Here is a 13,138-nt window from a genome sequence, read left to right on the forward strand (position 1 = left end):
TATGACTGTCTGCAAGCATACAATTATTTCAGTTATCCTGAATGTGCTTTTCATTGAAATGTCTTATCCTCATAAATAGATTTCAAAATCTTATTGAACATTTGTCTATAGTACTAATTCCTGATCCTTATGCATTTCGCCAGAATGTCATGGGGCTAATTAAATTGTTTTTTTCCTTAGTTGACTCTGAGGTTCCCAGAAAGGATGTTGTGTTCCTGTTGGATGGGTCAGATGGGACTAGGAATGGCTTTGCTTCCATGCTTGCCTTTGTAAAAAGACTAGTGGAAATATTTAACATTGATGACAACATGGACCGTGTGTCAGTGGTCCAGTACAGTACAAATGCTGAGGTGCATTTCGATCTGAATTCTTATTCGACAAGAGATGAAATCCTCAATGCCATCAGCAATGTAAAGCACAAAGGCGGAAGACGTGTTAACACAGGGTCAGCTCTCCAGTTTGTGAGAGAAAACGTCTTCACCGCCTCTGCTGGCAGTAGACTTCAACAGGGTGTACCCAATATTCTCATCCTGATCAGGGGATCAAGGTCAACCGATAATGTTGATCAGCCGGCCACCGCCTTGAAAGAGAGTGGAGTCTTAATTTTTGGTGTTGCCACCAGGAATGTGAGCAGTGAAATTGAGCGAATTGCAAATAGTCCTTTTTATACTCAGACTGTTTCTAAGCTCTCAGACCTAGCCAGTGTCCCGAAACAATTTTACACCTCTTTCAGAAGTGCACTTCTTGATGTAATGCCAGTGAACCCTACAGTTATAGGTAAGGTTTATTGAACAGCCATGTTTAAATTGATTGCACAAACAGTATTGTAATTTATTCATGACAAGTTCGTTTTTTTAAAATTTCATATAGCAAATAGGTTTTCAGATAAGTTTTCAGTGTTTCATACTATTTTAAATGGTATTTTTTTATGGTTTCCTTTAATTTAATTTTTTTTTTGGGGGGGGTGGTATGTAATTTGTCAACACAATATGGCACATAATTTTGAAGTAAAAGTAAAATTATACGTTTAACTTTAGCAATTTTTTTCCTGATTTACAATCTGAAATCTTTACTTTGATGCCCCTTACTAAAATCCACTGAAACTCGTTTTATTTAGAAGTTTCCTAACTAGTAAACTGATTTTGCTTGTATGTAATTTACTCTTAGTATAAATGCAGCTGTTCTGTAAAGCCCTTACAGGTTTGGTTAGAGAATATTAGTGAACGCACAGCATCATGAAGCTCACACCAGACACATAAGCGATAAAGTTTTACAGAAGTTCAAAGAAGGCTAAAAAAAATGTGTCAAGCTTTCAACATGTCACTGAGCAATGTTCAATCCATCATCCAAAAATCTAAAGAGTATGGCATTTTTGCAAAACTACCAAGGCATGGCCGTCCACTTAAACTGACAGGCCAGGCAAGGAGGGCATTAATCAGAGAATCAGCTAAGATGCCCACGGTACCTCTGGAGGAGCTGCATGAAAAACAGCCATGACAAGCCATGTGGGAGGGACAGCAAACACGTCAAAGAAGGTGCTCAGGTCAGATGAGACCAAAACTTAACTGTTACAGTAAATGCAAAAGCTATGATTTATAAGGCACAGGGAAGCTGGTCAGATGGGACGATGGATGGAGCCAAATACAGGAGGAAAATCTGTACTTAGAGGAAAACCTGTTAGATTCTGCAAAAGACTTGAGACATGGGCAGAGCCCTTACAGGTTTGGTTAGAGAACCTTCCAGCAGGACACCGACCCTAAACATACAGCCAATCAACCCTCCATCCAACCTGACTGAGCTTTAGCTATGTTGCACAAACAAATTGTCAAAAAATTCCCTCTGTAGATGTGCAAAGCTAGTGGAGACATATCCCAAAAGACCTGCTGCTGTAATTGCAGCAAAAGGTGGTTATACAAAGTATTGACTTCAGAGGGGCTAAATACAAATGTATGCCACACCTTTCAGATAATTATTTGTTTAAAAAATTATAATTTTCCTTCCATCCCCCAATTATGTGCCATTGTGTTGGTCTATCACATAAAAAATTCCAATGAAATACGTTCACATTAATAGTTGTACTGTGAAAAAATGTGAAAAAGTCCACGAGGTATGAAAACTTTTGATAGGCACTGTTCAGTATACACCTAACAAATTTACAGTATGTGAGATCTTGTACTGTTAGCACTGAGGTGAAATTAGTTTGTGGTGCAAACTTTCTGCTTCCCTTCCCAATTTGTACAGTATGTCTATTTTTTTCACTCTTTTTCCTGCCCTTACTTTCACTTGTTTTGCTTCATTTGGGAGCCATGATGCACTTAAAATAATATTTCTAAAGCGAGAAGGCAGAAAAATTCCATCACACCAGTTTATTTTTATTTTAATGGGTCACATAAACGATTATACGATTTCCGAAGATTTTGGAATTGTGTTCTTTTTTGATAGTTTCCTGGTTTATGCAGTACATGATAAGTCCTTAAAATTCTTGTGGTTTTAGCATTTTATTTCTAAAATGACTGTATATTGGGCATCCTAATAAGTATATTTCATCTTCTACAGTATATAATTGTTGCATGTATAGGGGATGACTATCTGATATGAATTTCACACTTATATAACCCAAACAATTTTTACATAATACTAGCATTAGTACCTGTTGTTGACAGGGTAAAGAGTTAAAAGGTTGAAGCTAAAAATAATCTGATCAGCATCTCACACATAACTGCTCATAAATTCCCTTCTACTTAAATATGTTGATTTAATTTATGGTGCAACGTTCAGTTTTCATAGTGTCCGCACCATTTTTTGGAGTATGCCATTTTGTGTCCACCATCTCTTTTACTTCTTTGGTGGCTCCAAAGTCATACCAAAGACGACCATCTAATGTTGGCTAGCTATACCATCCCCCTGCAGTCACCTCACAGTCTCCAATCTCCTTTACAGTACATTGCATGTCCTACACAGCAGGTAGTCCACCTGAGTATATCCCCCAACCATTCTTACTGTATATCACCCTGTGTTCCTCGTTTTTCCTAAAAATTATGTATTCACATATCGTACATATTTGCCATTTCCTTCTTTTTTTCTTCTCCTGGATCCCACACCTACTCATCAACTACCCATCACCTTTGTTTCCTTTTTTAATATTCCCATTAAGGTACAATCTTTCAAATCACTTTAAATCACTTCAAATCACAATAAAATCACATCATATCCAGCCAGTAAAGCATATGCATGAATGACATTTATTATTCCCCTTCCACTTTCAGTTTTACACTCATTACTCTATCAGACACTCTCCTCACTTCTACTGCACTCTTGGCATACTCTTCCCTCAGTTAGACCTATTTCTCTCATTACCTACTGTATGCCGTAGTAAAGCAGTTTGAACCCACCTCCAATGTTCTTTGCATTGCTCCCCTTCCACTTGGTCTCTTGTACACACAGTATGATATGTAAATGTAGAAATGCTATATATAGATTGATATGGATATCCTTCACTTGATATTAATATTGAAACAACATTTTTTTCTAAACTTTCAAACTGTTTCAATTCCAGTCTTTGTTTGCTGTTGCATGAGATTGTGTGTGCGTGTGTAATTCTTCGACTTTTACATTTGAAGATATAAGAAAAATGTTTCATATTTTCTTCTGTATACTTCACTGGTTTTGTGGTTTCTTTCTTTTTCAGCAGTGTCTCAGGGACCCAGAAGAGATATTATCTTTTTGGTTGATGGATCTGATGGTATTGGGAGAGAGTTTCCCATTATCCAGCAATTTGTTCGTGAAGTTGTAGAGACCCTAGATGTAGGTGAAAACAAAATTCGAGTAAGTGTAGTGCAGTATGGAGACACTCCACAAGTGGATTTCTATCTCAATTCCCACAGGACCAAAGAGGAGGTCTTGAATGCCCTCCAGGCACTCAGACAACGCGGAGGTAGAAAGCGTAACCTGGGCAGGGCATTTGATCATATTCGTCTTAATTTATTGGATTCTGCTCGTGGGAGCAGGAGGCAAGAGGGTGTCCCACAGTTACTGATAGTAATCTCAGGAGGAAAAGCAACAGATAATGTAGAAACATCAGTAACTTCACTGAAACAGTCAGGAGTTGTATCTTTCAGTATAGGGACGAGAGACACTGGCAGTCGAGAGCTTCAGTTGGTCTCCTATGCGCCTAGATTTGCTTACTTAGTAGATGATTTGCCTGGCCTTTACACTGTCAAAGATCAACTCAGCACCACTGTGACAGAATTATCTGATGAAGAACTGAGGACACTGCAACCAGTTTATCCCACAGGTAAGCTTGTCAAAAATGTACCTATGTCAAATTCTTTTATTCCCACTTTTATATAGACCTTTAGGTTTCTATGAAGTTTTCAGCTACAGTATACAGTGTAGTAAAGCTATACTGTAGCTATACCAAAATTCTATAGATGTATCTAAGTATGGTCCCAGCTTGGTGTAAAATCCAACTTGTTATACCCTAAATAATTCCGCTTCAGGGTAAAGGTTCTATTTTGATAAGCTGAAGTGCCAAATAGTATGGTTTAGCCTATGATATGTTAAATAACTCACATAAAATGTAATCCTCTCCTTTGTCGTTTGTGTCACATAAAGTAGTAACAACAGTGTCAACTGGAGAGAAGAAGGATGTGGTCTTCCTGATTGATGGAACAACTATGATGCAGAGAGACTTCCCTGCTATACAACAGACGATTTTGAACATTGCAGAGAATCTAGATGTTGGATTAAACAAGGTGAGGATTTCAGTAGTACAGTACAGTGAAGACCCAAAATTGGAGTTCCTTCTTAATGAGCACTCAACCAAGGAAGAGGTACGCCAGGCAGTGAGAAGAATGAGACTTAAAGGAGGCAGAATACTTAATACTGGCCAAGCACTGAACTGGGTCTCAAGGAACATCTACCAGAGATCAGCTGGCAGTCGAATTGAAGAAGGTGTGCCACAGTTTCTTATCCTAGTCACTGGAGGAAAGTCCAATGATGATGTATCTGGTCCTGCTAACCAGCTGAAGTTGAGTTATGTAGCTCCTATGGCTGTTGGGTCTGGAAATGCTGATTCTGAAGAGCTAAAACTAATTTCCTTAAGACCAGGAGATGCACACATCATTAGAAACTTCCAACAAAAACCAGGATTGGAACAACGACTTTTGACAGCAGTTAACACACTGACACCAGCAGAAATCCGAGAAGCTGTACAAACTATGGATATAGGTACTCAGTGTATTTAATGTGATTTGATTATTTAATTTTAGTATAACAGTATAACATATCACAATTAGTATATCAGTATAACAGACAAGCCTCAGAAGCAACCAAAAAACATGTAAATCATGAGACTTAGCATGGCAAATTTAACTTTCTTCTGTAAGATTTGTCATGCTAAGATCAAATAAATAGCAACTTTGCTATTAACTTTTAATTTTAAGTTTGATAAAGTTTTGTGTTGCATTCATGTGTTTGCTTCTTTTTAGGTTTGGATCTTGGAAAAAAGGACATTATTTTCCTAATTGATGGTTCTGATAGTGTTGGTACAAGTGGAATTGCTCACATCCGTGACTTTATATTAAAGATCATCCAACAAGTCAATGTGCAGCCTGACCAAGTGCGTGTGGCTGTGGTACAGTATGCAGAGAGACCCAAGACCGAGTTCTCACTTGTGTCCCATAGCAACAAGAAGTCAGTCATTTCAGCTATTAAGCGATTGCGTCACATGGGTGGTCGTGGTGGAAACTTAGCCAATGCAATTCAGTATGTAATTGATAATGAATTAAAGGAATCTAAAGGAGCTCGACTGGACACAGCCTCTCAGCATTTGGTGGTGCTCACAGGTGGAAGGTCAACCTCTGATGTCTCTTCTTATGGACCAATTCTCAAAAAATCCCAGGTTAAGTGTATGGGAATTGGTGCTGGGGCAGCGGATTCAAGACAACTTAGTCAGATTGCGACTACACCAGATGATGTCTTCCAAGTGGCAACCTTCCCAGCACTGCCAAATATAGAGAACCAATTTATTGCAAGGCTCAGTGGAACTGTGGTGATTACAACCACTGTGGCTCCCACACGTAAGTACAACATTTTCCAAATTACTAGTACAGTTTTGTACTAGACATATTTTAAATTTCACTGGTTTGATCTCTCTCATCTTTTTTTCTAGCTTCTGGTCCAAAGCCAAAGCTTGGTGACATTGTTTTCTTGGTTGACGGTTCGATAAACCTTGGGAAGGAAAATTTCGATACGACCATGACCTTTATCAGAGAGCTTATTGATCTCTTTGTCACAGAGAATGACAGCTTCCAGATTGGCTTGGCACACTATGCCACTGATGTCACAGATGATTTCTACTTAAATACATATAATAACAAAGATGACATCTTGGAGGCTATCAGCAAAACTGAGTACAAGGGTGGTTTTAAAATTAACACAGGTAATGCCATTAGGCATGTTCACCAAACACACTTTGTGAAGGAGAAAGGTAGTCGGAAGGATGAGGGAGTCCCTCAGATCCTAATGTTGGTGACGGGTGGACGTTCACAAGATGATGGAAAATCAGCAGCACTGGCCCTTAAAAATGCAGGTGTCCGTGTCTATGCAATTGGTGTGGGTGACCTTGAAAATGAGCTCAATGACTTGGCCAGTGAGTCTACCACAGTGGCCCGGGCCAGTACCTTCCAGGAGCTTTCAGAACTGAATGAGCGGATTTTGGACACACTTGTAGATGATGTCATGGGAAAACTTTGTACAGGAGTGAAAGATGTAACAAAGGGTAAGACGCAATATATATATATCAGCTATTCCACCCCCTCTATTTACTTTTTTAGACATTCGTTCATAAACTAACTACTAAATACTGTATGCTAAAAATTTTGTTTTCAACATTGTTAGCTTGCAACTTGGATGTCCTTGTGGGCTTTGATGTGGCTGGTCAGAACATCTTTACATCTCAAAGATCATTGGAGTCCAAGATGGCTGCCATTCTGCAGCGAATTACTCAGTTGCAGGCTATTAGCTGTTCTTCTGGTCAAGTTCCATCAGTACAGGTGGCTATATCGGCATTGGACTCTGCTCAGGAGCCTGTTCATGTGGAGTTTACTGATAACCATTCCAAGCTCATTGAGTCCTTCAGGTCCTTACACAACCGTGGACCATATTTCTTGAATGACAAGACAATTGATGTATATGCTGCAAGGTTTAAGGAGCGTCCTTCAGACAGAGTTAAGGTACACATACTGTAGTCTGTATATGCCCTTAAATGTAATTTCTGTAAGCTCACAATGTGTGCACTGCAGTACAGGGTTGGGAAACTTCCTCATGATAACTACTCTAAATTTGCTTTCTTAACACATTCACTAAGGTTGTAATACACCTCACTGAAGGATTGAATGCCAAGTATAATGTAATGAAAGAGCGAGTGGAGCAGATGCGAATTTCAGGTAAGGATAACTATGTTTACCCAGTCCTCAATTGTGGTTTGTTGTCTGATTAACATGTAGAAGGAACATTTATGAACCTGAATATCATAAATAAAGAATTATTGTCAAACTAAGAAATATGCTAAAACTATATGACAGTAAATAGCACATGGTCTCATTTCTATAGGTTGCTGGCTGGTTGCTCTGCTTACCAGATTTGGGGATTATAAAGCATTAAAATATCCAGCTGTAGAAGGAGAAATAAAAAACAATACTAAGATAGTGATGAAAGGATGTTCACCAATATGAGCAATATTGTAAATAAGAGTACTAGTATTAGCACAGGACATTCTTTATAATTACAGTAGTCATTATTCGAATTTATAGATCTGTAAGAGTAAGTCTTAGGCATAGACTGTCTTAGGAAAGAGACAATCTTTAAACAATCCATCATGGATCATCCAAAGCAGCAGAGAGTACACAAGTCACAAATGCAGATGTTCCAAACGGAAGAGCATCAGGAATCAGTCGAACTAATGGCCACAAGAAACAGGCATACAAATATAGCATGACAGAAAGTTGGTTTAGTGATTCAGCATAACAGAAATTTAACCAGATTAATTCCTAAACAAATATGTTTTCATTACAGACTCGGTTCCTAAATGCTAGTTGTAGTTTTTACTGTTCAGGTTACTAAAAAAAATCATTTAAACCTCTATTGATTAAAGCAGGAATAATGCACCATAATGGTCTAAATGTTTACTAAGTTACAGTGGCACAATTCTCAGTCCCTATGAGTAACCTTTTATACTGAATGCGAATTTTACCCACAAGCCAGTGGATAAATTTAGCTTAGTTTTGTAAATACTGTACAACCTGTATAGAGGCCTGTACTAGTGCATAAATGCTAGCTTGGGTTCAATATATTCAGAGGGATCTGTAAATAGGGATCAAAATACATTAAAATTAAAGTTTTTAAGTTTGTTATAAAATTATATCTTAGTCACTGCAACAAATTTTTGTTGGGTTTTGTGATTTGGTTGCTGGTCTCACTGGTGTTTAACTTACTGGACACTGTATTAAATAAGAGTCCAGGATTGTTTGGGTTTTCTTCGGTTTGGATGGAGAGAGTTGCTGATCTGGCAAAATGTAATATCACATGGATCAACAGGCATTGGTGGCTCAGTGGTAGGTTTCTTGCCTGCAAGCCTACATACATACAAATGTATGTCGCAACCCTCCCATTTTATCTGGGCTTTGGACTGGCACTGCATCCAGTGGCTAGGGTTTGGACATTGGGTGGAAATCTAACCTGGGCCTGCAGAAGGGAGGGTTGCATCAGGAATCGCATTCGGCGTAAAACAGCCGCTAAAAGACTAAAACAACATGGGCACAACATCTAGTGTAAAGTGTTGAAACACATCAGACCAAGCTAGTCATTTTCAATAAATCTGCTGGAATTTAAATAGTGTTCTAAAGTTAGTTATTCACTACTGTTACTATCCATAGCAGTAATGATATAAATAATAGGTTGGTAAAGTTGCACAAAGCTTCCTTCATCAGCTGATTATTTTGTATTTTTGTATGTATGTTTTCTAGGAGTCAATGCTTTTATCTTGGTTGGTCTCGAGGGGGTAAAAGACTTTGAGAATGCAGTGTTACTGGAATTTGGACGGGGCTTTAGGTCCAAACCTTTGCGTATGAATCTAATGGACTTGGACTATGAACTGCTAGAGGAATTAGTATGTCTAAATTGCAGATTTTGTCTTTAAACTGAAGTAAAATATGGCAAAATTACTTAATGAAAATATTTACATCTAAAATTTAATTTACATGTCCTGTTTTGTGTAGGATAATATTGCTGAAATGGAGTGTTGCTCAGTCCCATGCAAGTGCACAGGCCAGAGAGGCTACAGAGGAGGTTTTGGTCCTCCAGGATTAAAGGTCCAGTCTTTATTCTGTTTGAATGATTAGCCTGAGTTGTCTATGAAGCATATTTAAAATTGTTTATCCTGACTTACATGTTAACATATACTGTATATTCATAACAGTTGTCTGTGGGTTTTGTGTTATAAGGGATCACCTGGAAACCAAGGCTACCCTGGACATCCTGGTGATGAAGGTGGACCGGTGTGTAGCATTAATGTTGCACTTACCGATTTTTCAGATTTTATGTATATGCTAGCTTAGTTATTTAAAAGTATATTTCTCTAAAACACCTTCTAGGGAGAAAGAGGTCCTCCAGGTATTAATGGAACTCAAGGTTTTCAAGGATGTCCAGGACCAAGAGGTCAAAAGGTATGTTTTTTTGCTGTTTGTTTTGTTTTGTTTTTAAGTTGGTATTGCATCAAATATTCAATTAATATGCTTTTTCAGGAAAATATTGTATTAAAGACATTATATGCAACACAAAGTGAAGCACACTACTGTATGTATGTTTGTGTATGACATCACTCAGCATATTTAGCATGTTTTTTGTTGTCTTTCAGGGTGCACATGGATACAATGGTGAAAAGGTGAGGAACATGAAATGATTGAAAAATGAGACAAAGATGTTAACGATTGAAGATTATTATGACAATTAAAGATTATTATGACGTATGTGTGTATTTAAATGCTGTGTTTAAAATACTATTTACTTGGAACTGTGTTTTCATTTTTAATTACACCAGGGGGAAGTTGGAGAGATTGGTTTGGATGGCATCAACGGAGAAGAGGTATGTTTGGTTGTTATCTGAATGTTTCCCAGGTTGTCTTTTGCGATGTTTGCTTTTATTGATTTAAATGTACACACGTTTAGGGCAAAGCTGGAGTTGTTGGACCACCAGGTGACAGAGGCAACTATGGGCAAAGGGTATACTTGTTTTATTTATCTATTAAATTTGTTTTGTTATAATGATTGATTAATCTGTCACTTTAAGTAGAAAATCTAATTCAACATCTTTTTCACAACCTTTGTGTATTTAGGGTCCTAAAGGTGCGAAAGGCCAGAAAGGAGATGGGGGCCAGACTGGAATTCGAGGAGATCCAGTAAGTAATTTTCTTCCAGTTTATTGGTCTACTGAAGACCTAAGAAAACTTCCAGCTTCATTACTGAGTACACACTAGTACTGGTACTTGGTGAGTTGGGTCTCAGCAGCTTTAAAATTATTTTGAAGTCAATTTCAGTACATTTGATCGTACAAACTTAGATTCCTGCTGCTGTTTGTTTTGTTTGTTTTACATTTTAAACCATGATATACCTTAAATATATTAGACAGTTCATGTGCTCCAATATGCAACTGATATGCTAATGTGGTGTAATTACTGTAATACTGACTTTAAATTCTTGAGGTTAACAAGCCATTCAGGAAGATACATACATCAAATGTATTGATTTAATTTTTACCTATTATTACATTGTTCCATTGAATTTGATATGGGATTGAGGTAATTCATGATGCCAATACTAATACACTGTAAGTAGAGTAAGTACTTTAATAAATAAATAAGAAATAAATGAATAAAAATCAATTGATGTCTGTATTAAACAGGGCGTTTCAGGAAAGGATAATACCCAAAGAGGACCGAAAGGAGATCCAGGCGATGCTGGGCCACCGGTAACATTTACCTAAAACTTGTTTATCTGTACACACCTGCATTAGGCAGTTTCTAACAATAATATCATATTATATGATACAAATACAGTAATATCTGGAATAAAGACCTCAGGACCCAACCTTTTTGAGAGTGTATATTTCATCTGACACCTTATATCACATCTTGTTCAATCTTTCTCACTTACAGATAAACATACACATACAGATTTAATGTAAACAGTCTTTACAATTTGTAATTTGATGATTTTATTTATCATAGGGTCAACCTGGAGAAGACGGCAAGAAGGGAGGTCCAGGAGAAGCAGGGAGACGGGTAAGCTTTTAGACTGTATTAACTTTCTGCTCTCAGGGCCAGGGACCAAAATCTATCAGCCATTAATCAAAATGAAGTGCTATAAAACTTGCTTGTTCTAGTTATTAACTATTTTGTTCTACTTAAACTCTCCTAAAAACTCTTTTGCTCTCTCTTCCCTTCCCGTCTTTCTTACTCTAGTTCTGATCTTTCTATTATTTAGCTTTTTTGTAGACTTTTATTTCTCATTTCACAAACAGTGGATGCAACTTAAACAAATAGATTCAGTAAAATATTTAAAATAAATATTTATATGTTTAATCAAATTTTAAAAATGCAAACACACACATGCAGACAGAGCGCAGGATGAGACACATATACACTGCCTGACAAAAACAATAATAATAATAATAATAATAATAATAATAATAGACACCATTTGAGAGGGATCGAATTATTGGGCTGCATCAAGCTAAGAACACAAATAAGGAGATTTAAAGTCCCATTATCAAAACCTGGAAGCATAGAGCTGAACTGCCAACTTGGAAAAAATGTGGTTAAAAAAATTATGAACAGAGCTTAATTGAGCACTTGGTAAAGTTGCATGGTAAAAAAAAAAATCAACAGTAAAAATCAATTAAATTTAGTGCAATTTTATTTGTATAGCGCTTTTAACAATTTACATTGTTACAAAGCAACTTTACACAATCAAAAGAATTATTTAAGTTTGTATGAAATGTGCATGTGTATAAATAAAAATGATATGATTGTCCCTGATGAGCAAGCCGAGGACGATGGCGACAGTGGCAAGGAAAAACTCCCTGAGATGGTAATAGAAAGAAACCTTGAGAGGAACCAGACTCAACAGGGAACCCATCCTCATCTGGGTGATAACAGATAGCAGGGATTGATCTGCACTCATAGTGTGTGTTAGGAGGCTGGAGTTCAGTAGAACAGAAGATGTGGAGAAGTTCATATGGAGTCCAGTTCGTTATTGGAGGCTCAGGTAGACTGTAGGAAACTCCAGTCCTGAACTATCGAGCGACTGAAGTCACGAGTCCTCAGAGAGACAGCTGTCTGTATCAGTCGAGGACAGGACCGTCTTCATGGTAAAGTGGAACCGTCCCCAGTCACCACACGGGACATCCATGTAATGAGATCTCCAACCAGAAGCGGGACACCAGAACGAGTCAGACAGGTCCAGGGGGCAGAGGGGGTCTGGATCACTGGCAGCTCAGGAGAGACATGTACAGCTCGACAGAGAGACAGGGAGAGGGAGAGAGAGAGGAGAAGAGAGGGAGAGATACAGTAACAGTACGGTCACAGTCACACAGTGTATAATGTGAATGTATATTTAGTGCAAGCAGAGACTCCGGCAGGACTAACTATGACATCATAACTAAAAGGGAGGAGCCATAAGGAAACACAGACATGTAGATTTTTTACAAATTATTCTCAACAGGGGTTCTGTTATTGCTGGTACTGTTATCTGCTTGAGGAAATGTGTCGGTACAGGATCTAATATACAGGTTGATGAATTTGAAGAAGAGATGAGTGAAATTAGTTCATTCTCTTCAAGGGGAGTAAAGTATTCTAGGTTCTGGTCTGACATGGCTAGATTAACATCTGCATCAATTACATTGTTCGGTTTCAAAACCTCAATTTTATGCCTAATATTTACAATTTTATTATTTAAAAAGTTCATGAAGTCCTCACTATTGCATGATGTTGTTGTGGAGATTTCTGCAGTGGTCTTATTTCTGGTTAATTTGGCTACAGCATTAAATAAGAATCTAGGATTATTTTTGTTATTTTCTATA

The 13,138-nt window shown here is 37.7% G+C and overlaps 1 protein-coding gene across 1 annotated transcript in view; it reads left to right on the forward strand.

The window, feature by feature from the left end:
- The window catches only part of col6a3 (collagen, type VI, alpha 3), a 44,604-nt gene that overhangs the window by 13,565 nt on the left and 17,901 nt on the right, over positions 1–13,138 (forward strand). The window contains exons 18-34 of the mRNA XM_053496258.1: positions 181–777; positions 3,692–4,294; positions 4,618–5,229; positions 5,490–6,080; positions 6,173–6,781; positions 6,901–7,235; positions 7,370–7,448; positions 9,027–9,169; positions 9,279–9,371; positions 9,504–9,557; positions 9,654–9,725; positions 9,917–9,943; positions 10,100–10,144; positions 10,228–10,281; positions 10,395–10,457; positions 10,961–11,026; positions 11,286–11,339. Of these exons, the coding sequence (XP_053352233.1) occupies positions 181–777; positions 3,692–4,294; positions 4,618–5,229; positions 5,490–6,080; positions 6,173–6,781; positions 6,901–7,235; positions 7,370–7,448; positions 9,027–9,169; positions 9,279–9,371; positions 9,504–9,557; positions 9,654–9,725; positions 9,917–9,943; positions 10,100–10,144; positions 10,228–10,281; positions 10,395–10,457; positions 10,961–11,026; positions 11,286–11,339 (4,097 nt within the window). The remainder of the gene's footprint in view (positions 1–180; positions 778–3,691; positions 4,295–4,617; positions 5,230–5,489; positions 6,081–6,172; positions 6,782–6,900; positions 7,236–7,369; positions 7,449–9,026; positions 9,170–9,278; positions 9,372–9,503; positions 9,558–9,653; positions 9,726–9,916; positions 9,944–10,099; positions 10,145–10,227; positions 10,282–10,394; positions 10,458–10,960; positions 11,027–11,285; positions 11,340–13,138) is intronic.

This window comes from Clarias gariepinus, chromosome 5 (assembly GCF_024256425.1).
Source record: "Clarias gariepinus isolate MV-2021 ecotype Netherlands chromosome 5, CGAR_prim_01v2, whole genome shotgun sequence".
Lineage (NCBI taxonomy): Eukaryota > Metazoa > Chordata > Actinopteri > Siluriformes > Clariidae > Clarias > Clarias gariepinus.